Here is a 23,742-nt window from a genome sequence, read left to right as displayed (position 1 = left end):
AACTGGGGAGTGGCCGGGAAGGTAGGAAGAGAACCAAAAGAAAGAATGGGATTTTCAGGTGCAGGCAAAAGTAATTTGGTTTTAGTCATGTTGAGTTTGTATTGCCAACCAGTCCTTTCCCTTGAGGGCTGCTGAGAGTAGCTAGTGGAGTTTACAGCTTGATTTATGAGGCCTAACTGAAGATCCAGGGACAGAAGGCACAGTTCACTATACTGGCCTTTTTTTGCTTTCCCCTCCCCAAAATTTGAAGTATCAAAACAGCTTTTTCTGTACATCTGAGATAGTACCTGCTGATTTTGGCTCTCATTCTGAGGGAGAGATTACAAAATGAAACTATGGCAGGGAAATAGAACCAGTGTATGGTGATTTCTTATTTACAAAATTTAGCCATTGAAGGGGATGGGGAAGTAACTTGAGGGCCTGTCATATGCCAAGTCCTTGTGCGAAGTGCTTTACATGGCATGGTGTCATAATCTCAGAGTAATTTCTAGCCCATGGTGACAGAGCTACTAAACTAAGGATCAGAGTAAGTAACTAGAGTGATTCCAGATCCCTGCTTTTTATAATACCATGCTGGGGGAGCCTATTACTTTTAAATGCAAGAGGAAATGGGCCCGTGGAGTAGTGGAAGCTACAGAGTGGCTGAAATTGCTGAGTAAATGAGTTAATTGAAGGAGCAGGGGTCAAAGGGAAGCGGAAAAGGATGAGATTGAAGGCAAAAGTAGATACAAGCCTTGAAAAAGAAAAGACATCTTCCTTTAAGATACAAGGGAAGGAGAAGAGTATGAGAGTGGAGCTAGATAAAGTGAAGGGGAGATGATTTTTTGAGATGATTGTGATCTTAGATAAATAGAAAATAAGATCATCTCCCAGAAAGAAGTGGGGTGGGGACCTCAGAAGAGCAGAGTCTATTAGGAACAGCTTTTGGGGTAAATATGGAAGAGATTTCTCTCCTTTTCCTTTTTTCCCTTCCTTTCTTTACTTTCACTTTTACTTTCTCCCTTTACTTTCTCCCTTTCCTTTCCTTCTTTCTCACTTCCGGTTTATTTCCCCCTAAGTTCTTTTCCCCTCCTTTCTGCCTCTTTTTACCTTCTTTTCCTTCTCTCTTTTTTTTTTTCTCTTTCATTTATCCATTTCTTTGAGCATAGACAAAGAAGTAAAAGGGGGCACAGTCAACATTCTTTAACTGTTAAAAATAGGGGAAATTACTTCCAGCTGGGGAAGGGAAGGTTTCTCAGAGGAGGTGACATTTATGTTGGCCTTGAAGAATGAGTAGGATTATGGTAAGCTGATATCTGGAAAGAAGTTTATTTCAAGTTTCAGAGAGCTGGGTGCCACTGCCATGAATAGTATACTGTTCTGTTTAATGTTATCAGAGTGAGTATCTCAGTTATATCTCATCTACCTCAGGTCTCAGTCCACACTGAGGAACAGGAAATGTTCTTGCAGGAGATGGTAGCTCTAAGAACAGAACAAGAACCCAGAATGTCCCTCCCGTCTGTGAAAGCCCAGCTAAAGTGTGAATCTCCAGAACTTGAAGCCCAGAAGAAGCAAGGTAAAGAAGAAAGACCCACCTTGGGAGGAAGGGGAAGATGGGGCTAACACAGGGCACTGGGGCTTTTTTGTACTTTGTGCTGTTTCTGATCATTAAAGTCAGGAAAGTCTCTCTAGAAATCTGACGGCTCATGTGTAGACCTCAGGCAGCCTGGTTTGTCACTCTACAGCTCTTTTTTTCTCTTTATATTAATATTTTTTAAATTCTGGCTGTATTTTATTTGAAATCACTTAGTTTAGTTCTTCTGACAGTTATTTTCCTCTGTACTGACCTCCCTGCTATTTTTAGCCTTAATCCTAGCAGACAGTACCATTATCTTCCAATTCGACTATCTCCTGCCTCCTTCACTTAAATAAACCTTTGCTCCATGATGTCTGCAGCTAACTCTCAGATGGTGCAGGGAAAGAAAAAATATATGTGTGTGTGTGTGTGTGTGTGTGTGTGTGTGTGTGTGTGTGTGTGTATTATTCTTATAAAGAGAAGGAGTAATAAAGCAAATGAGGTAGAATGTTCAAAGTTAGTGAAGGGGTGAAAGACTCAGTACCTTCCTTATTTCTATTTACTCTATTTTTTTTTTCATTTAATTTTTTTAAATAGGTGAAAATTCACATGGTCCAAAAAATAATAATTTAAAGTTACCCAGTGAAAAGTTTTCATTCCACTCAATTTCCCTAGCCATTTGGTCTCCTTACCCCTATTCTGAAATAGGTTGTCACTGTTACTAGTTTCTTGTGTGTCCTTCTAGAGATTTTTTAATCATATATGTATGTTTTTCATATTCAAATATATTTTCCCCTCTTTATCACTAAGATTGTAGAAGCTTGCATTTTTTATTTCTTAACAGGTGTTTAATATTAAAATGTATGGATATATCATGCAATTAACTTCCCCTGCTGATGACACTTAAGTTGACCCCGCTCTTTTACTGTAACAAATAGTGCTGTGGTAAATAACTGTATGTGTGAGTATATCTGTAGCATAAATTCTTCTGTGTGGAATTACTAGGTCAAAGGTTATATATATATAGTTGTAATGTTTATATATATTGTCAACTTGCCCTCTGTAAAGCTTGGGTCAGTTTACACTCTCACTGGCAATGTATGATATCCATGTTGTGAACATAGTGTTATATCAAGCTATTGGCAAATCTGATGGGTGAAAATTATACTCAATATTGTTTAAATTTGCTTTTCTCTTATTGTGAGGTGGAGCATCTTTTCTTGTGTTTAAGAACTATTGTATTTCCTTTCCTGGAAACCATCAGTTTTTTTCTTTGCCAAGTTTTCTATTGGGTTATTGCTTTTTTCCTTAACAGTTTTTGGAATGCTTTGTTTATTAGTCTGTCGTATATTCTAGTGCCATTTTATAGTCATGCAGGAACTCTAGGTTCTTATGTAATTTTTCACTTGAATAAGTTTATGTTGCCTAGTGAAGTTGCTATTTGCTATCACAAGAAACTAGTTAACATTTATGATCCATTTTTAGTTTCAGATGTTGAGACTGGAAATGAGTATAGGAATTTAAAGCAAGAAGTTTCTGAAGAAATGAAACCATATGGGAATATATCTAGCAAATTTGAAAATGAAATGTCTCAGTCAGCTAGGTATGAAAAAACTTATGAACCTGAAGAAAAAATAGGAGAGCCTTCTGGATACTCCAGGGAAGATAAACAACATACATGTGATGAAAATGGAGTAAGTTTGACGGAGAACTCAGACCTTTCTGAACACCAGAGAGTCTGTCCAGGAGAAAAGCCTTATGAATGTGATGACTGTGGAAGAGCTTTTAGTCAACACTCATGCTTCGTAGAACATCAGAGGATCCATACTGGAGACAGGCCCTACAAATGCGAAGAATGTGGAAAAACTTTCCGTGGGAGAACTGTGCTTATTCGACACAAAATAATACACACGGGAGAGAAACCATATAAATGTAATGAGTGTGGCAAAGCCTTTGGCCGGTGGTCAGCTCTTAATCAACATCAGAGACTTCACACAGGAGAGAAACATTACCACTGTAATGAATGTGGCAAAGCCTTTAGCCAGAAAGCAGGTCTCTTTCACCATCTCAAAATCCACACAAGAGACAAACCTTATCATTGTACTCAGTGTAATAAAAGTTTTAGTCGGCGTTCAATTCTTACCCAGCATCAAGGAGTCCATACTGGGGCGAAGCCCTATGAGTGCAGCGAGTGTGGAAAGGCCTTTGTTTATAACTCCTCCCTTGTTTCCCATCAGGAGATCCACCACAAAGAAAAATGCTATCAGTGTAAGGAATGTGGGAAGTCCTTCAGTCAGAGTGGCCTTATTCAGCATCAGAGAATCCACACTGGGGAGAAACCCTACAAATGTGATGTATGTGGAAAAGCCTTTATTCAGAGGACAAGTCTTATAGAACATCAACGAATTCACACTGGAGAGAGACCCTATAAATGTGATAAGTGTGGAAAGGCTTTCACTCAAAGATCAGTCCTCACGGAACATCAGAGAATCCACACCGGAGAGAGGCCCTACAAATGTGATGAGTGTGGGAATGCCTTCCGAGGAATCACCAGTCTCATTCAGCATCAGAGAATCCACACTGGGGAGAAACCCTACCAATGTGACGAATGTGGCAAAGCCTTCAGACAGAGGTCAGATCTTAGTAAACACCAGAGAATCCATAATAGAGGTGGTCCCTATAAATGTAAAGAGTGTGGGGAGTCGTTTAGGCAGAACTCAGCTCTTACTCAACATCAGACTACCCACAAAGCAGAAAACTCTGGTTCTGTGTGAAGACTGCAGGGAAGCTGTCTCACAGAGTGCAGGCTGGAGAGAAATACTAGCTTTGAGATGATTTAGGACAAAATGTTAGTCACTATTGCTATAAGGTAACTTCGGATATTTCATAAAAAATACACTCTGCTGCCCATTTCATTAGGTGCTGTGGAGAACAAGGAGCATAACACCAGATTCCTTTTCTCAAAGAGTTTACAACCTAGTTTGGGATATATAAGGTCCACTGTTTAGTCAAGACTATAGGACAATAGAATTGATGCTCAAAGTAGTGTAGAATTAAGTGGCACTTGGCAAGCTATAAATTCTGAAGGACAGATCACTGTTACCTGAAGTGGTCAGGAAAGACTTTATTTAAGATAAAGTTTTGATGGGGATATTTGGAAGGCAAAAGGGAGAAAACATTTAGGGTAGAACAAATGTAAGCAGAGTGCATGTAGTTTGGAAGCATCAATGACAAGACTAGCCAGCCTAAAGTAGAGTTCATTCAGACTGGGCAGTTGATGGCACTATGTTGGAAACAGCTTGAGGACAGACTCTGGGAGAGTTAGAATGCCAATAATTTCACCTAATACTTTGACACTTACAAAGCACTTTTCTCATTGAATTCCTAAAATGTTTCTATAAATTAAAATTATTCTCCATTTTAAAAATGAGGATACTCTTGCTTATGGAGATGGTGACATAGCTACAATATCACACAAAGGAAAAGACCAGCAGCGTAAGTGCAGTTTTGTGACTTCAAGTCCTGTTCGTTACACTAGTGATTCCTCAACATCAGTGAACATCAGAATCACCTGTGGAGCTTGTGTAACATACCTGGGTCCCAGTCACAGATACTGTGCTTCATTAGGTCTGAGATGGGGATTGAGAATCTTCATTTTTATAGCTCCACAGTCACCTGATGTACTCTAAATTTTGAGAAACGTTGCGCTGAATCACTGCTACCTTCGTGGTTGCCAGTGAAGTGAGGAAGCATGAACACAGGCCGCTGCAGATTTTTAGCATGAGGAAAGCCCTTTAGGGGACATGAGCCACCAGGTCTTTACAATGAACAGGGAATTAGACCACCATCATGCCTAAAAACTAGGTCTTCAAGATGGCCTTTCTGTCCTTTCAAATTTAAATGTTTCAAAAAAGACTGACCTATATTCCAAGGCTCCCAAGTTTCTTCTGAGTGCAAGGCTTGTGTGTATGTGTGTTTTAGGGGTGGGGTGCTGGTGTTCTTCCCTGTTTTACGCTTCCCTTTTTTCCCACCTCTGTAGTGACCATTGTGTTCTGAATCCCCTAATAATTTCTTGAGAGAACTGGCTTATAATTTTTTGGTTTGTATACCTTCTCGAGCACATAAAAGAGCCAAAGATTAGTGATTCTTTGCCTTGGGGCTTCAGAAAACAACAACTCAACCAAAAACTGGTTGACATTACCCATATATTACTGAGTAAACAATTCTGTTTTTGATGAGAACCTGTGATGATCATTGTAGTGGATAGTAGGCAAGCCACAAAGAAGTACACACAGCTCCTGGTCTGTTTATCTTTTTATTTACAGAAGTCATATTTGATCTCTACTGAGATATCCTTTTATTTCCCTTTCTACGTTGCTGCAGCAAACTCCACAATTTCTAGGACTGCCTTCCCACCTCACCCCACACAACTTCAGTCCCCTCATCTCCCTTCACCTCTAGCTGGTCAGTGGGTTTGAAGTGGTAGGATAGTGACAAAAGAGGAAGAAGAGGAAAAAGAAGGGTAATCACCATTCTTTATTCCTAACTACCTTTCTGCCCAGCCCTGTCTTTATCCCGTCTCTCTACTCCTATAATATACTCTACCCCCATTTCCCTAGTGCCCTAGTCTCTTGCCCCTCCGTCCATAATCCCTATATAGGACATAGGAATATCACTGGCTTGGAACTAGTAGAGTCCCTAGTCCTATAGAAATATATATGTTCCTAGCTTTCTAAATTGTAATTGTGAGCACATTTTCCCATGAAAATGATAATGGTGTTAGTGCTATAACTTAGGCATATTATGTGTCACATTGGCTTTTGGGATTAGATTTACGTTGACTGTGGGAAAACTTTCTGAGTTCACAACATAGGAAAGCAAATGAACATTTAAAAAACAACTCATTCACAAGTTGAGGACTGCTTAGGCTTTTTCATAAGACCAACACTGGAGTTGTGCACCAGGCATTGAGGCAGCTAGGATTGGAAACCTAATTTTTTTTATGTCTGGGAAATGAACAAGGATCCTAGAACTGAGCCCTGAGAGCTCTGTAGCTGTAAGTATATGAGGCCTATTCCCTACCTAGGGTTTCCCTGTCTCAAATTTCTCTCATGTAAATTCGTCTCTTTGGAGGGGACTTGACTTAGTAACAAGAGCTTTCATGAGAACATCTCTTTACCAAACTGATGCTGTCCATACTTGTCATCTAATCTGATTTCACAAACATGTTTTCCAAACTGAAATTGCTCCTCATAATGTCAGAGCCTCTCTCTTTAATCTGACCGCTCGATGGAATGCAATCCTTATTTTAAACTTGCTGTCTACTCTCCATGCTGTTACTTGCAGTCTCTCCAGTTCAGCCTCTGCTTAACATGTTCTCTCAGTGCACACAGGTTCCTCCATTTGCCTGTAACTCTCTTAAGTAATATTATAAAGGAACCATAAACAAAGACCCAGAACAATAGAATATGCCTATTACATAGAAGAATACAGTTCATAACTTATTTAAAAATAAATGGGGTTTTGTTCTGGTGGTTTCTTGTGCTTAAATACAGTTGTAGAACCAAAAAAGGGCAGAGTGGCATGGGGTTTCCAGGTGGGCATCAAAGGGGGTCAAACTAGTCCTAGAAAAGGAGAAGATATAAGGTTACTATCTGGAACTAAATTGGCCACGCAGCGAAGTTGAAGGCCCTGAGGGGCAAGCGGAGGACATGACGTGTTAGATACGGAATTGGGGAGTGCGGTGAACAGAAAATGCCTTGAGATGAAGTCAGGAGTACATCTTTATAAAAGATGTGGTGTGACAATGACAGTACCTAGGAAATCAGGGTCCCTTGAAGCAGTTCATCTATGTGGATTTTTAAATCATCAATAACAGGAGGCAGGATGGAAAGAAAAGAGTATGAAAGTGAAGCAAGTCCACAAGAGAAGTAATGGCCGCCAGTAATACAATAGCCAGGTAGAACAACTGGTATAAAACTCAAATGAATCATGAAGCAGCAGCTTAGAAATAACATTAAGGATGAGAATAAGATTGACTAGCCTCTGTTTTCTGATTGATTGAAGGTAAACAAAATATTGAGCATTTAAGGCAAAAAGCACCTGGAGAGGTTGGGGGAGAATCAAATTTCTAAAGCAGTGAAAAGTAAAATGAGCTTAAACATGGGCTTTGGATGAAAAAGTAACCTGACAATCACAAAAGGGTTCCAGAGAGTGTAATAGAAAGGGACTGTGAAGGGAAGGAAGATGGGCCCCTTTTGAAAAAAAACAAAAGCAAACAAAAAAACAAGGGCGCTGAGCAGGGCTCTGGGATTGAGAAATCTCATGGGCATGGTGAGGATGGAGGAATCCTCACCATGGGGCATGGTGAGGATAGAGCAATCAGATAGAAGCACTTAGAAAAGTTCTGCACTCCTATACTCAGAACAGAAGTAGCCTCTTTCGTTAATATCCAGTGGTTGTAAAGTTGTTAACAGTCAAAGTCTTATTATTGGCAATCTTTAGGAGTAAGAGGAAAGGATTTATTAACAGTATTATGTAATTGTTAACTGCTTACTAAGGGCCAGACGTTAGTAAATGCTTTACTCACATTGTTTCATTTTTAGCTGGGGAAACAAATCAATAAAGCTGCTTGAGGTCACAAAGTACGTGGTGGGGCCAAGATACGAACTAAGCAGTTTCAGAGCCCACTCTTCCTCTGTTTATTTCAGATGAACGAGCTGCATGTTGCAGTGGTATTCAGTGCTTTGAGTTATTACCTGTAGAAAAATTTCAATTCCTATCAGTATTCTGGAAAATAGTTAAGAAACTCTGCAGAGTCCTGGGTCCAAACACCAAAGGTAATAATATCCCCATCCTCTTGCATACTAAATCTTGGATGAAGTTTGGGCCAGCATAAATATCAGCCCTAATTCTTGTTGCCTGCACAATGAGGGTGTCTGCGGGAGACATTTCACTTTAAAGATGAGCTCTTTATAGGAAAGGATCACATTCCTAGCTTAGAACCATTATTCTCTGCATTATTCTGACAGAATAAGGGATATCTGACTAATATAAAGATTAGAGAGATGTCCCCATTGTGGATCTATCCAATAACTCTATGGATATACCTTTGATTAGGGTTTTTAAAAGTTTTTATATTTGTAGCTAGTACCACTTCTTGGATTAAAAAAAACATAGATAAGTATATATTATATAAAATAGTTCTTTCAGATGCCTCTCCTGACTCCACAAGCACAGAATTTATTTGAGCAACAAGTGTTTGTTTAATATAGGGATAATCATTTTGATAACTTTAATTGAACTTTCTCAACTTTCAACCTTTCACACTGAAAATTTTACATTTTAAAGCCCCTCCAGCAGTTCATCATTTTATTAGAATTTCTTTGGGTTCTCTCTCCTTCCGATGTTTCTGGGTATAACTGGTAAGGAGTTCTTGCACCTTATTTCTTATACATAGTATTTTTATATCATTTGTATATAAAAAGTAGGTATGGATATATTTTATATAAAATGTTTTTAATTTTTACTTTATACATATACTTTTATATACATATAATTTGATTTTGACAAAGCCAACCACGATAAGTGTCTGAAACTTCTCAGTTGCTTAGCTCCCTAGCCCACATTGTGAGATCATTATTGAGAGCCAACCTTTATCCCTTGATTTCTTGTAAACAGTTGATTCTTTTCCCACACTTATGAAAGACCTTTTCCAGGTCTGAAAACCCATCAGTCAAGGCTCCCAGAGTTTTCACCCATCACAGTTCAAGGTGATCTTTGGGGAATATATGTTTGCTTTACCAATCATCTTCTTAAGCCCAAATGGCCTGGTCCTGGGTGTCCCGAGGATTCCTAAGAGGAGGCCATTTGTCACCTCTGATTTATGCAGATCGTCATTATTCCTATCTAAGCTTGATATGCGTATCTTACTTTTTGATCTAGCGCCTCAGCTCAGCCTACTTAAGTGAAATATTTAAGAGTAGGTATATCACCATTTCATCCCTGATAAAGGAGGAGGAAATTTAGGAACTCTTCAGCTTGCTGTAGCCAAACTCTAGCTCAATGACTTTGAGCAAGCGACTTAATCTCATTTCCTCATAATGTAAAATATCGATAATAGTACCTTCTTCTGCCTGGGGAGCTGCAGACCTAGGGAGGATAATTGTTATACGGATAAATGGGGGTTTTATATAAAGTGCTTAGAACAGTGGTTAGCACCTAAGTGCATTATAGCCGTTTGCTATTGTTCTATTGCCGTGGGCTCTCTCAATGAGCTCTCTCAAATGCGTTGCCTCTAGATGCTCCAGCCCCAGGCCAGAAATTACCTGTAACTACGCTGCATTTTTCCCAGGACTGCTGCGTTGTTGCCGCTGGGATTAAAGCTCCCGCTCAGGTCTACTTTTACTTTCTTACCTTGGGAACTAATGAACAGTGGCTGGCAGGAGATAAACATCGCCTAAACTGGCAAGCGAACATTTTCCTATCTTTTGTCTCCACCCCTGTTAAAGATAATTAGCAGCTAAGGAGTTTCCCTTTTTGTCTGAGTTGCTCTTCAGAAGTTCTGTGCACGGTGGGGGGGGGGGGGGGGGGAGGCGGACCCTGGGCGGAGTCTGCCGTGCCCCAGCCTCAGAGCGCAGGCCCTTGGAGTTACCTGACCTAGCTGCCCGAGCCTGCGCTACTCAGCAGGGGCGGAGATGCTGCCAGGCAACCACAGAGAGGAGAGAACCTCCAGATTCCTAGAGGAGACCTGAGGGTGAGGCATTGTTGACAGCCACAGGCCTAGAACTGCGAGTTCTTTTGGCTTTTGGGTCGTAAGTGGTGGTGATAGAGGGTTCGTGGACTCCGGCTTCGACTCAGTGTGTGATTCGGCCCTTTAGGGACTCCGGTGAAGTTCAGTCGACGAATTGAGTTGCAGGCGAAAGTTAAAGATGGCTTCCAAGTCCTGAGTTGTCTTAGGTTATTGGGGCTGTTGAGAAAAAGAGGAAGGTCTGGAATCCCAATTTGGTAAAAGGAAAGTTGGGTTCCTTTGAGATGATCCCACTCATGACTCCCTAGAATAAGTCGGAACACAAGGAGCGACATAGAATCCACTTGTTTGACTTTTAGCAAATTACTTAATCCCTCTGTGCTTCAGTATCATTGATCTGTCAGTGGAATGATAAAATCTGCTTAGATGAGTAAATTCACAGTCAATTTTCAATAAATATTAGACATTATTTTCTGATCTCTAATGTTCTTTACCATTTGGGATTCTTAGAAGGGGAGAACCAAAGGGAGGAGGGTCATGGTCTTTCTCTCAAGCTTTATTAACTTAAACTAGGAAGTAAGAGATTATAGCAGATAGTGTTTACTAATAATTTGCAGTCACTCCCACTCTGTCTTCTAATTTTTTTAGCTTTCTGACAGAGTTCCTTTTTTTATTTCAGTGCGTTGTCAGGTAAGTGAGTTCTTGGGTAAGAGCTAAATAAAATTTAGAGTTTCTGTTAACAGTGTTGTTCTATGCCTCAGGAAGAAGACTAGCTACAAGGATATACTTCTGAAAAATCAGTGTGAACCCCAAGCTGGAGTGAATCTTCTCCTGAGCTCGCTTATTCCAGAATGGCAGTCTTCTTGCAGGAAAGATCTCTAATAGTGACTGATGGTAGAGGGAGAGGGCTGTGCCTGGGACCAAGAATCAGACTGGCAAAACAAAATCTTTCTTCCAACTTTAAGTTGTTGCTACCAGGAAAGAGATATTTGGACCTCACAGGGCTGTCAGAAGACTCGGGGAGCTCTCCCCACAGATGCTGAGACCAGAAATACAGACCAAGGAGCAGGCGCTGAAGCAGGTCCTGACCTCTGCCTGTAGAGCTGCAGACCTAAGGAGGATAATATCATTCAGAACGTAGAGAAGAGGCATCAGTTATGCTAGAGAGGTTGAAGAGACAGCTTGAAGGACAAGCCATCAGGTGGGAAGGGTTGGGAGGATCATTTATGGCTTGACTAGTGAAAGGCTTGAGGAATAGAACAGAAAGCAGCAAAACAACTTTAGGATCCACCAGATGTCTCTGGAGCCATAACCCAGTATCTCCCTCATGGGCTTTAATTCCGCCGGGTTTTCATGTACACCTCTGAAACCTTCTCTGCCTATATTGGGATTTTTTTGTTATTTGGGTGTTTTTACTGAAGGACAGCTTCAAATTCAATTTTCCAAGACTATCTTCATCCCATTGCTTTTAGGGCCCAGATAGAACAAGGTATGCTTATGGCAAGATAGTACCCTGGAATCAAGAGGTGTCAGGTCCAGTCTATTAAGACCCTATCTTAGTTTAAACTCTCACGTTATTGCCTTATGAAATGGAAAGCAGATGAGAAAGAATGTCTGCAGAGAAAGAAGACATCCTTGAAAAGAAGGTTTTTAGAACTCTTGTTAGTGTCCTTTCCCTGGAAACCTTGCCCCTACCGGTCTCTTTGCCCAATTCTTTAGGTAGAAACTCTGGGTAATATTTGGGAGGTGTCTGTGTTTTGTTTTGTTATTGTTTTGACTTATTCAACTCCTTTAGCTTCAAAATGTTTTTCTTATCTTTTAATCCTGCATATTAACTGAAAAAATTATTTTCCCCACTGTTATTTTTCCAGTTTACTGATTTCCCCACATCAAAATAATATGCATTTTGAAACTGATCTGCCTGTTGTTTCAAGTTAACTTTTATTATATGCCATTGTTTGTTGATCCATTTAACAAACATTTATGGAGCATTTTGTCTATACTAGTGGCCTAGGTACATTCATTTGGTGTAAATGGTACTTTTAACTACCCTTTAGCAAATTAAAATTTCTCTTGGTTTCATGATATTCCCTTTTTTTCACCTCCAGATTCAAACTGATCTCTTCTTAACTTTTTTGATTATACCTTTCTGATTCTTTGTCACATTTTGTGAGAAAATTCTGTATGCTCTTCCAGTCTCTTTCTGACGGTCCAGCTGTCTCTTCTCAAACTGGAACTTCACATGCCTTCTTGCGTGCTTTTCAAAATTGAATTGGTAGTTTAGGGATACTGAAAAGGCATGCACTTTAGATAAAACTGGGTTTTATTTTTATCGCTGTTTCTCATCATAAGTCTCATGATCTCAGCGGAAGAGACAACTGACATTTGAATTGTCTGTGCATTTTTTTTAGATGGTGTTACTGAGAATGAAAATAAGGACTTGTCTCCAACACAAAAAAATTTCTGAAGATGCTAAATCATGTGGGGGGAATCTGTAGAATTACAGCATCAATGCAGTAAGTTAGTAAAAGCTTTAGTTACTGATGAGTCATTATTCAGCATTAGGAAGTACATACCAAAGAGAATGTCTCTGAGAGCAACACTTTTGGAAAAGCTTTTGTTTACAGGGGTCCCTCCTTTCCCACTAGGAAATCCATCACAGGGGAAAATGCTATCAGTATAAGGAATGTGTGAAAGTTATATTTGACATCAGCCAAAGCAGCCTTATTTGATATCAGAAAATCCACACGAGCAAGAGACTGCATAAAATGTGATGACTGTAAGGATGCCTTTATTCAGCGTGGAAACCTTATAGAACCGTATGTGAAGGCAGTAGGAAGGAAGGCCTTCACCCAGAAGTCAGGACTGACTGCACTAGAGAATTGACATAGGAGATAGATCTTACAAACGTGATGAACGTGGAAATGTTTTCCACGGGATCACCAGCATTATTCAGCATTGGAGAAATCACACTAAAGAAAAACTGACAGTGTGATGAGTATGGAAAAGTCTTCAGATAGAGGTTGGGCCTTAGTAAACAGCAGTGAGTCCATATTAGGGAGGCTCTTTTAAATGAGAATATTGTGGGGAGTTGTATGGACAGACATCAAGCCTCAACAATAGTCTCCATGATATTGGAAAATTAATATAATTAATGTAAATGGGCAAGAAGTATGGGGAATGGATATCTTAAATTTCCCATTGTAGCCACTAAAAACATTCAATGAACGTCTGAAGTCAGGAAAAGGAAAAGTCAGAAGTTCTTTTCGCTTTTCAAAGGAGTCTGTAAACATAAGCAACCAGGACTTTTGAAATTAAGTTGTTTACCTGCATCCCTGGACTTGTGACACTATCTCTGAGATGATTATCTCTTCACTGGGGACATGTTATTTTCCCATGCCCACTCTAATCTCATATCTTAAATTCATTCAAGTGTAAACAATATTGTTTATTGTAACTATATATATACATATACACATATATATATTATTTTTATGGGCTAAATAGGCTTGTATGAGTACATCAGGGCACAAAAATGACATTATTGAAGTTTCAGTAAACATAATGAAAGGAACCACGTCACTGAATTGTTGGACGTTGGCTGCTTTCCTAAATTTGGCACTGCCTCTGTGTTCTCGCAACAGAGGGCCATATAGGTGTCATTCACAGAGTATATATTTCCCAGATTTGGTTTTTTTGTTTTTGTTTTTGTTTTTTTAAAGATAGAAAAAGAGGGCTTCCCTGGTGGCACAGTGGTTAAGAATCCGCCTGCCAATGCAGGGGACATGGGTTCGAGCCCTGGTCCGGGATGATCCCACATGCTGCGGAGCAGCTAAGCCCGTGCACCACAACTACTGAGCCTGTGCTCTAGAGCCCGTGTGCCGCAACTACTGAAGCCCGTGTGCCTAGAGCCCGTGCTCCGCAACAAGAGAAGCCATCGCAATGAGAAGCCCGTACACTGCAACGAAGAGTAGCCTCCGCTCACCACAACTAGAGAAAGCCCGTGCACAGCAACAAAAGACCCAACGCAGCCAAGATAAATAAATAATAAATTTATTTAAAAAAAAGATATTTCACATATAGCTTATTGACAATAATAGAGGTATTTTCCCTTATAGATAACATAATATCCTGAAGGCTAATACTTTAAGTAATTTGTTTATTATTCTTTTCAGTTCTAAAACCTACAGGCTAAAAGAGGGAAGAATCCTTTAGAAGAATCCTTTAGAAGCTCCAATTCAGCAAATTGGCAGTGTAGCCCAATCTCTATGAAAATGAGGCTTATGGATTTTATAGTAGGTCACTAAATATAGGAACCACAGATTTCAAAACTTTGCAATGATTATTTCACAATTAGGAGTTTATATCTGCTGTATATGCCTAAATTTTCTGAATAAGCATTACAGTCACTATTTTAAAAGATGGATTCTGTTCTGTAAAAGGGTTTTTCAGCATCCATAGAAACAACAGTATTTTTTTCCCTTAATTTTATTATTTTCTTGTATTACATGACAGGCTTTCCTGACATTGAGCCAATCTTGCATTCCTGGAATAAATTTCACTTAGGCATGGTGTTTTCTTAATGTGTTTATGGGTTCTACTTGCTAATATTTTATTTAGTACATTTTTATTCAATATTTATGTAAAACTGGTCTGTAATTTTCTGTATTTTTCAGGTTCAGGTTTTGATTTTACTTGCATCATAAAAAGGGCTAAGTTTTTATTTTTTATTGTTCTAGAACAATTTGTAAAGCATTGAAATTATCTGGTTTTTGAAAGTTGAATTCTGACGTGAAACCATCTGGGCTGGGTACTTTTTTGTGGGATAGTTCCATGGTAACTTTTTTCTATTTCTTCTACAAAAATGGTCTATTTAGGCTATTTATAATGGGGGTCAATTTTGATAATCTATTATTTGTTTATAAAAGTCTCCATTTTGTCTAGACTTTCAAGTTATTTGCCTAAAATCTGCAGTATAATCTGTTATGACTTTTTAAACAGTTTTATTGAGGGAAATTGATACACAGTAAACTGCACAAGTATATGACTGAACATGACAGGTTTTGGGGTTTTTTTTGGTTAAGGTAACATTGGTTTATAACATTGTATGTTTCATGATTACAACATTATATTTCTACTTCCGTATACCCTACAGCATGCTCACCACCAAAAATTTAGTTTCCATCCATCACCATATTGTTGATCCCCTTTACCCATTTCACCCTCTTGTCAGCCCCTTCCCCTCTGGTAACCACTATTCTGTTCTCCATATTTACGTTTGATTTTGTTTGGTTTGGTTTGTTCATTTATTTTGTGTTTTGGGGGTTTCTTCGTTTTTTATATTTCACAGATGAGTGAAATCATATGATATTTGTGTTTTTCCATCTGGCTTATTTCACTTAGCATATTACAAATGACAAGATTTCATCTTTTTCAATAGCTGAGTTGTAGTCTATCATGTAGATATATACCACATCTTCCTTATCCATTCATCTGTTGAGCTCTTAGGTTGTTTCCATATCTTGACTAAATAAATGCTACAATGAACGTAGGGGTGCATATATCTTTTCAAATTAGTGTTTTCATATTCTTTGGGTAAATAACCAGAAGTGGGATAGCTGGATCATATGGTGGTTCTGTTAATATTTTGAGGAGTCTTCATACTCTCTTCCATAGGGGCTGCACCAATTTACATTCCCACCGACAGAGCACAAGGGCTCCCTTTTCTCCACATCCTTGCCAACACTTGTTATTTCTTGTTTCTTTAATAATAGCTATCCTGGGGCTTCCCTAGTGGTGCAGTGTTTAAGAATCCACCTGCCAATGCACGGGACATGGGTTCGAGCCCTGGTCTGGGAAGATCCCACGTGCCGCAGGGCAGCTAAGCCCTTGCGCCACAACTACTGAGCCTGCACTCTAGAGCCCGCGTGCCACAGCTACTGGAGCCCGTGCTCCGCAACAAGAGAAGCACCGCAATGAGCAGCCTGCACACCACAGCGAAGAGTAGCCCCTGCTCGACGCAACTAAAGAAAGCCCGCGTGCAGCAATGAAGACCTAATGCAGCCAAAAATAGATAAATAAATTTATTTAAAAGATAATAATGATAGCCATCCTAACAGGCATGACGTGATAGCTCATTGTGGTTTTGATTTGCATTTCCCTAATAATTAGTGATGTTGAGCATCTTTTCATGTACCTATTGGCCATTTATATTATGTTTTCTTTAGAAAAATGGCTACACAGCTCCTCTGCCCATTTTTTAATCAGTCAAAGATACGACAGTTGAATGTCAGGCCAATAGAGGTAAAGCAGTACCTTATTTAACAAATACAAATTACCTGTCCCTAGATGCTATACATGTAAAAGTCCGGTAATGTCAGCAACCAACCATATATGAAGTGTCAGAATTTTACAGATAAAGGGAATTGAGTCCATGGCCATAACAATCAATACTGGACATTGCCAGTTAGGGGGTACAGAGTGTCTCCTTCAGCAAGGAAAGGGAAGTCCAGCTTAGAGAAGAGGTCCATTCAGTCTGTGTGGCCTAGGGTCCTTCAAACTTCTCAAGAGCAACGGAGTTTGGAGGCCTTCCTACAATCCTACAATGGACCCAGAAGTGCATCCAGAAGGAGGGAAGTGCCAGTTTGCTGGCAAAGAGAGTCTTCTAGGGCTACAGGAAAGAAAGGACCGCTAAATTAAAAAAAAAAAAAAGTATAGGATACATAGGAAAGAACCGTATGGCTAGCAGTGGCAGAAAATGCTGTTTATGTAATTGAAACCATACAGAGTATATTCTCTGATCACAATGAAACCAAACTAAACAGAAATATCTCCAAATATTCAGAAACTAAGGAAAGCATTTCTAAATAATGCCCAGGTTAAGGAGGAAGTCTCAAAGGAATTTTTTTTTAATACCTAGATTGAAGGAAAATAAATACAACTATCACAGTATGTGAGACACAGCTAAAGAAATGCTGACGGGGAAAATTATAGCACTAAATGCTTATATTAGAAAAGTGGAATAGTCTGAAATCAATAATTGAAGTTCCTGCCTCAAGAAACTAAAGATCAAGAGCAAAATAAACCCAAGACATCAGAAAGAAGAAAATAATAAAGATAATAGCAGAAATCAATGAGATTGAAAATAGGAAAACAATAGAAAAAAGTTAATGAAACAAAGCTGTTTCTTCAAAAAATTTTCCAATAAAACATAAACCTTTAGTAAAACCGACAAGATAAAAAGAGAAAAGATACAAATCACTAGTAACAGGAATGAATTGGGGATATTACTACAGATCCTGCATTTATTAAAAGCTTTGTAAGCGCAGACAATGAACAATTTTGCACTTATAATCATAACTTTGACTACTTAGAAGAAATGGACCAATTCTTCAAAAAGTGCAAGCAACCAAAATCCAACCAAGATGAAATAGATAATCTGAACAGTCCTTTAGCCATTAAAGAAATTGAATTCATAATTTAAAAGTTCCCAGATCTTCAGGTCTAGAAGGCTTCACTGGAGAATTCTACCAAACATTAGAGGCAGGATTATCAACAATTTTACACAATTTCTTCCAGAAAATAGATGGGTTATATTTTCCAACTCTTTTTTTTAACATCTTTATTGGAGTATAATTGCTTTACAGTGGTGTGTTAGTTTCTGCTTTATAACAAAGTGAATGAGCTATACATATACATATATCCCCATATCTCCTCTCTCTTGCATCTCCCTCCCACCCTCCCTATCCCACCCCGCCTAGGTCCCACCCCTCTAGGTGGTCACAAAGCAGCTATCTGATCTCCCTGTGCTATGAGGCTGTTTCCCACTAGCTATCTATTTTACAGTTGGTAGTATATATAAGTCCATGCCACTCTTCCAACTCTTTTCATGTTGCTAAGATTACTCTGATAGGCAAAAAACAAAAAGAAAAACAACTCAGCCTAAACCACACACCTTATACAATAATCAGCTGAAAACAGATCATGGGGCTAAAACATAAGACATAACTTAAAACTTCAAAGAAAACATAAGAGGAAATCATCAGGACCTAGAGTTAGGCAAAGATTCTGAGAACTGACATCAAAAGCATGATTCATTAAAGGAAAAATTAGTAATTTTGTCTTCATCAAAATTTAAAACTTTTGATCTGTGACAGACTCTATTAAGAGGATTAAAAGACAAGCTACAGACGGGGGAAATATTTTTATACCATATATCTGACAGAGGACTTGTATCTAGAATATAAAAAGAACTCACCTAATCGCAACAGTTAAACAACAAACAATTCAATTAGCTATGGGCAAAACTCATGAACAGACATTTTACTGAAGAGTACCTAAAAATGGAGGCACTGTGTCATTCACCATTTCATGCCCCCATATCACCTCCCAGTCACCCTCACTCCCAAGGTTACTTTAACTTTTTTCTCTTCATTGTAGATTTTCTTAAATTCCATCAGTTGAATTTAGACACTTTTTTTTTTAAACAAAAATGTGGAGAAAGAAGTGTAATACAGACACTTCAAGGGTTACAACACCAACTACCAGGTGAGTATCGTCTGTCTGCTTGACTGGGAGCTCAGGGAGTAATGTGGAGTCCATCCTACAGAGATGGCTAGAGCATTGGGAACCCTCTTTTCCTTAAAGTAACTGAGGTTGGGAAGAGATCAGGAGGCACAGAGGATCAGCTCCACACCAGTAAGCGTAGATTTGCACTGACTTTCGTTTTTCAGTGGCCGTCTACTCAGCCTCAAGAAACAAACTTTTAATAACTAAGGCATTAGAAAGCTGGATTCAATCCTACCTTCAGGGACTTAACTCCTAAACATTCATCAGCAGGTAGCATATGCTACTGAGTCTCAGAGACTCTTTTCTGTTACAACAGAAAAACTGTTATTTCTGGAAATAGGTATGTGAACACTTTGGCCTCAAGCAGTAGGTGCCGGGGGGATTTTATGTTGCAGTGAAAGAGCAAGTAGAATCAACCAATCTTCAGAATCATTCATTCATCAGGAACTCTGCTAGGTGCTGAGGATACAGTAGTAAGCCAGTCATTATCTCTTGTCACTCAGCCTCATACCAGCCCTTCTTTATCCTGATCTGTAAGCAGGGTAAGGAGGCTACAAACATTATTTCCTAGGCTCCTACTGTCACTTGTAAGAACTAGAGATCAACAGTGAGGCAGCATGGTTAAGAGTTGTAATACTTAGCTAGTACCTGAAACTACAGTATTGTGATGGTTAATTTTGTGTCAACTTGACTGAGCCACTGGATACCCAGATATTTTTTTTCATTGAAAAATATCACAACTTTTACTGTAATGTTTTTTAATGTTTTTATTGGAGTATAATTGCTTTACAATAGTGTGTTAGTTTCTGCTTTATAACAAAGTGAATCAGCTATGCATATACATATGTTCCCATATCTCTTCCCTCTTGCATCTCCCCCCCTCCCACCCTCACTATCCCACCCCTCTAGGTGGCCACAAAGCACCAAGCTGATCTCCCTGTGCTATGTGGCTGCTTCCCACTAGCTATATATTTTACGTTTGGTAGTGTATATATGTCCATGCCACTCTCTCACTTCATCCCAGCTTACCCTTCCCCCTCCTCCTATCCTCAAGTCCATTCTCTAGTAGGTCTGCATCTTTATTCCCATCTTGCCCCTAGGTTCTTCATGACCATTTTTTTAAAATTCCATATATATGTGTTAGCATACAGTATTTGTTTTTCTCTTTCTGACTTACTTCACTCTGTATGACAGTCTCTAGGTCCATCCACCTCACTACAAATAACTCAGTTTCGTTTCTTTTTATGGCTGAGTAATATTCCATTGTATATATGTGCCAAATCTTTATCCATTCATCTGTTGATGGACACTTCAGTTGCTTCCATGTCCTGGCTATTGTAAATAGAGCTGCAATGAACATTGTGGTACATGACTCTTTTTGAATTATGGTTTTCTCAGGGTATATGGCCGGTAGTGGGATTGCTGGATCATATGGTAGTTCTATTTTTAGTTTTTTAAGGAACCTCCATACTGTTCTCCATAGCGGCTGTATCAATTTACATTCCCACCAACAGTGTATGAGGGTTCCTTTTTCTCCACACCCTCTCCAGCGTTTATTGTTTGTAGAAATTTTGATGATGGCCATTCTGACCTGTGTGAGATGATATCTCATTGTACTTTTGATTTGTATTTCCTCTAATGATTAATGATGTTGAGCATTCTTTCATGTGTTTGTTGGCAATCTGTATATCTTCTTTGGAGAAATGTCTATTTAGGTCTTCTGCCCATTTTTGGATTGGGTTTTTGTTTTTTTGATTTTGAGCTGCATGAGCTGCTTGTAAATTTTGCAGATTAATCCTTTGTCAGTTACTTCATTTGCAAATATTTTCTCCCATTCTGAAGGTTGTCTTTTGGTCTTGTTTATGGTTTCCTTTACTGTGCAAAAGCTTTTAAGTTTCATTAGGTCCCATTTGTTTATTTTTGTTTTTATTTCCATTTCTCTAGGAGGTGGATACCCAGATATTTGGTCAAACATTTTTCTGGGTGTGTCTGTGAAGGTGTTTGGGGATGAGATTAACATTTGAATTGGTCGACTTCGTAAAGCAGATCACTCTCCCTAATGTGGATGGTCCTCATCCAATCAGGTGAAGACCTGAATAGAACAAGAAAGGCTGATCCTCTCTGGAGTAATAGGGAACTCCTCCTGCCTAACTTCATTGAACTGCCTTCAGACTTGTCTTTTCCTGCCTTCAGACTTGACCTGAAACATCATTGGCTCTTCTTGGTTCTCAAGCCTACTGGGTTTTGGACTGGAGCTACGCCATCAGCTTCCCTGGGTCTCCAGCTTGCCAACTGCAGATCTTGAGACTTCTCAACCTCCATAATCATGTGAGTCAATTTCTTATAATAAATCTCTTTACATGTACATCCTATAGGTTCTGTTTGTCTGAAGGACCCAGACTAATACGAGTATGTTCAGGAAGTTCAGAAATCATACAGTAGATTTTTATTGGTTTAAGAATTCACTTAAACAAAATAAATAACTATATTGTTTACTACTGTAATACAAATAATTTACATAATGATTTGTTAGATTTGTGTCCCCTGAAAACTATGAAGTACCAAGGCTTGGAAACTGGCATAAAAACAGGGACTTAGATCTGCAAAGGATTTTGGATAAGCAAGAGAGAATATATCACAATGGTGAAACCATTAATTGTGAAAAGTGGCCAGAAAACCTTGCTATATGAATTCCTGAGTCTTAGAATGATATTGTAAATTTTGTAAATGATATTGTAAATAGTCTTAGAATGATATTGTAAATAGGGAAGAGATTGCTGGTGCCAGAAGCCAAGTGAGAAGTGTGAGTAGATGCAAAAGCAAAAGCATATTTCTGTAATAAAGAGAAGTGATACACTAACAAATAAAGTTTGCAGGAAAGTAGTCATCCTGAAATACTTTTTTAAAAGCAGTTCCATTTGAAATACACATAATAAATACTTCTTGCATAATGCTGACTAAAAAAACTTTTGTCACTTGAATTCGTAAGACTGCAATTTTGACTATCAGGAAGAAAAAAAAGATGGTTTACAAAGTGTGTTTAAAGAAAAGTAGATAGCCTGAGAAGTTAACTTAATGCTTAAAGTTCTCATCATGAATAATGGAGGAAGAGGTACCACACAGCTTGTTTGGGATTCAATATATAAGAAGACCAAGATGGTCAACACTAAAAATGGAGTTTTGAAACCATAAGTGATACTTGTTGTAAATATCTGGTGTGAATCCACTGACCCAGAGAAAGTTTGAACTTAGTAAGTATAAGTCTTGATGTAGTCTATGATACAGTTGGGGGGAGGGAGAAAGTTTGTGGGCAGGATAGTGCCAGGAGCTTTAGAGAGCACTTGGTCAGGCCCAAGAGAACTAAAAGGTGAGAACCATGATGCTGAGCTTTAGAGAATCTATTATTTTATCCTGATGTGATAACTGATTTTCACACTGCCTGCATAGGAACAATTTTCTCCTTCAAAAGTAGCAAAATTAGTGTCAGGGAAACATTAATAAAAGAATGTAATTCGATGGTTGACATATATTCACATTGATTTAATGATAAAGAAGCTGTTTCAGGCATTCATATCAGAATTCCTAGGCTGGTAAAGAAATTTGGATTCCTTCTGTCGCAGTAACCCTACCGTAACCCTACTCTGCCCTTCCTGTGTGCTTGACAAGACATGCACTACCACTAACTCAGAACCTAGTACCTCAGAATTAGGCACAAGCACAAATGGTTTTGGTGACAAATTTTTCAGAAATCTAGACATCAGATTTTCAGAGCTATGAAGGTAATCTCACTGGTACAGTGTAGGTGTGTGTGGGGGGGGATGGGTGTATAAGAGTTCATGAATCTGACAAACCATGGAGGTTTCATTATAAGCAAGATGAATAGTCAGCACAGCAGCCCCCAAATCACAGCCTTCTACTCATCATAAAGTGCTGGCTGAGGGTAATTAATTAGCCAGTTTGGGAGCCCTTTTAAGTTCAGTAGGTCAGAACAAACCATTTCAGGGCCGACCTCTTCCAGACAACTCTCCCATAGCCTCTTATCAAACAAGTTGTTTTTTTTTTTCAATCACCTTCTAAGATGTAGAAGATAATTCATCTCAGCCAGTCTCTATTTTCTAACAAACACCTGATGATGTGTGGGAGTAAATAAAGCCCAGCTCACAATTTTCTAGTCAGCAAGGGCTCCAGGGTGGCTTCAGTTCAACGAGGAGTGAGCACCAACTCTGGCATATAAGACATGGGTCATGGAGACAGAATTTTTTTCCCAACGTGGCTTCTCTGATGTTGAATAAGGTATGAAGTTCGGGTGAAGCCTTTTCCGCATGTATCACACTGATAGGGTTTCTCACCAGTGTGGATTTTTTGGTGCTCAATAAGGCTTCTATTCCTAGTGAAACTTCTCTCACACTCATTACATTTATAAGACACGGGAGCCTCAACATTTTCCCACTGGCTTCCCATCCTCCCCTGACTCTCCCAGGTCTCTCCACGGTCAGGATTCTGAACGTTTTTATCGCCGTGGATCCTCTGATGTCTCAGGAGATGTGAATTGCGCCTAAAGGCTTTGCCGCACACATTGCACTGGTATGGCTTCTCCCCAGTGTGGATCTTGCGATGTTCAAGGAGGCTGCAGCTCTGGCTAAAGGTTATCCCGCAGTCATCACACTCGTAGGGCTTCTCCCCGGTGTGAGTTCTCTGATGTTTGATAAGGTTTGAACTGTGACTGAAGACTTTGCCACATTCCTCACACTCATATGGTTTCTCCCCAGTGTGGACTCTCTGATGAATGACGAGGGCAGAGCTCCTGATGAAGGTCTTGCCACACTCCTCACATTCATAGGGTTTCTCCCCAGTGTGGATTCTCCTGTGC

General features: G+C 39.3%; 1 protein-coding gene across 1 annotated transcript in view; it reads left to right on the top strand.

Moving 5' to 3' along the window:
• Window positions 1–23,742, top strand: part of LOC309829117 (uncharacterized protein) — a gene marked incomplete at its 5' end in the record, with an annotated part of 49,105 nt that overhangs the window by 4,161 nt on the left and 21,202 nt on the right. The window contains 3 exons of the mRNA XM_082664811.1: window positions 1,411–1,555; window positions 3,041–4,187; window positions 11,066–11,161. Coding sequence (XP_082520937.1) covers window positions 1,411–1,555; window positions 3,041–4,187; window positions 11,066–11,161 — 1,388 coding nt within the window. The remainder of the gene's footprint in view (window positions 1–1,410; window positions 1,556–3,040; window positions 4,188–11,065; window positions 11,162–23,742) is intronic.

This window comes from Grampus griseus (genome assembly GCF_964374135.1).
Source record: "Grampus griseus genome assembly, chromosome: 10".
Lineage (NCBI taxonomy): Eukaryota > Metazoa > Chordata > Mammalia > Artiodactyla > Delphinidae > Grampus > Grampus griseus.
This window is presented reverse-complemented; position numbering and strand designations above follow the sequence as displayed.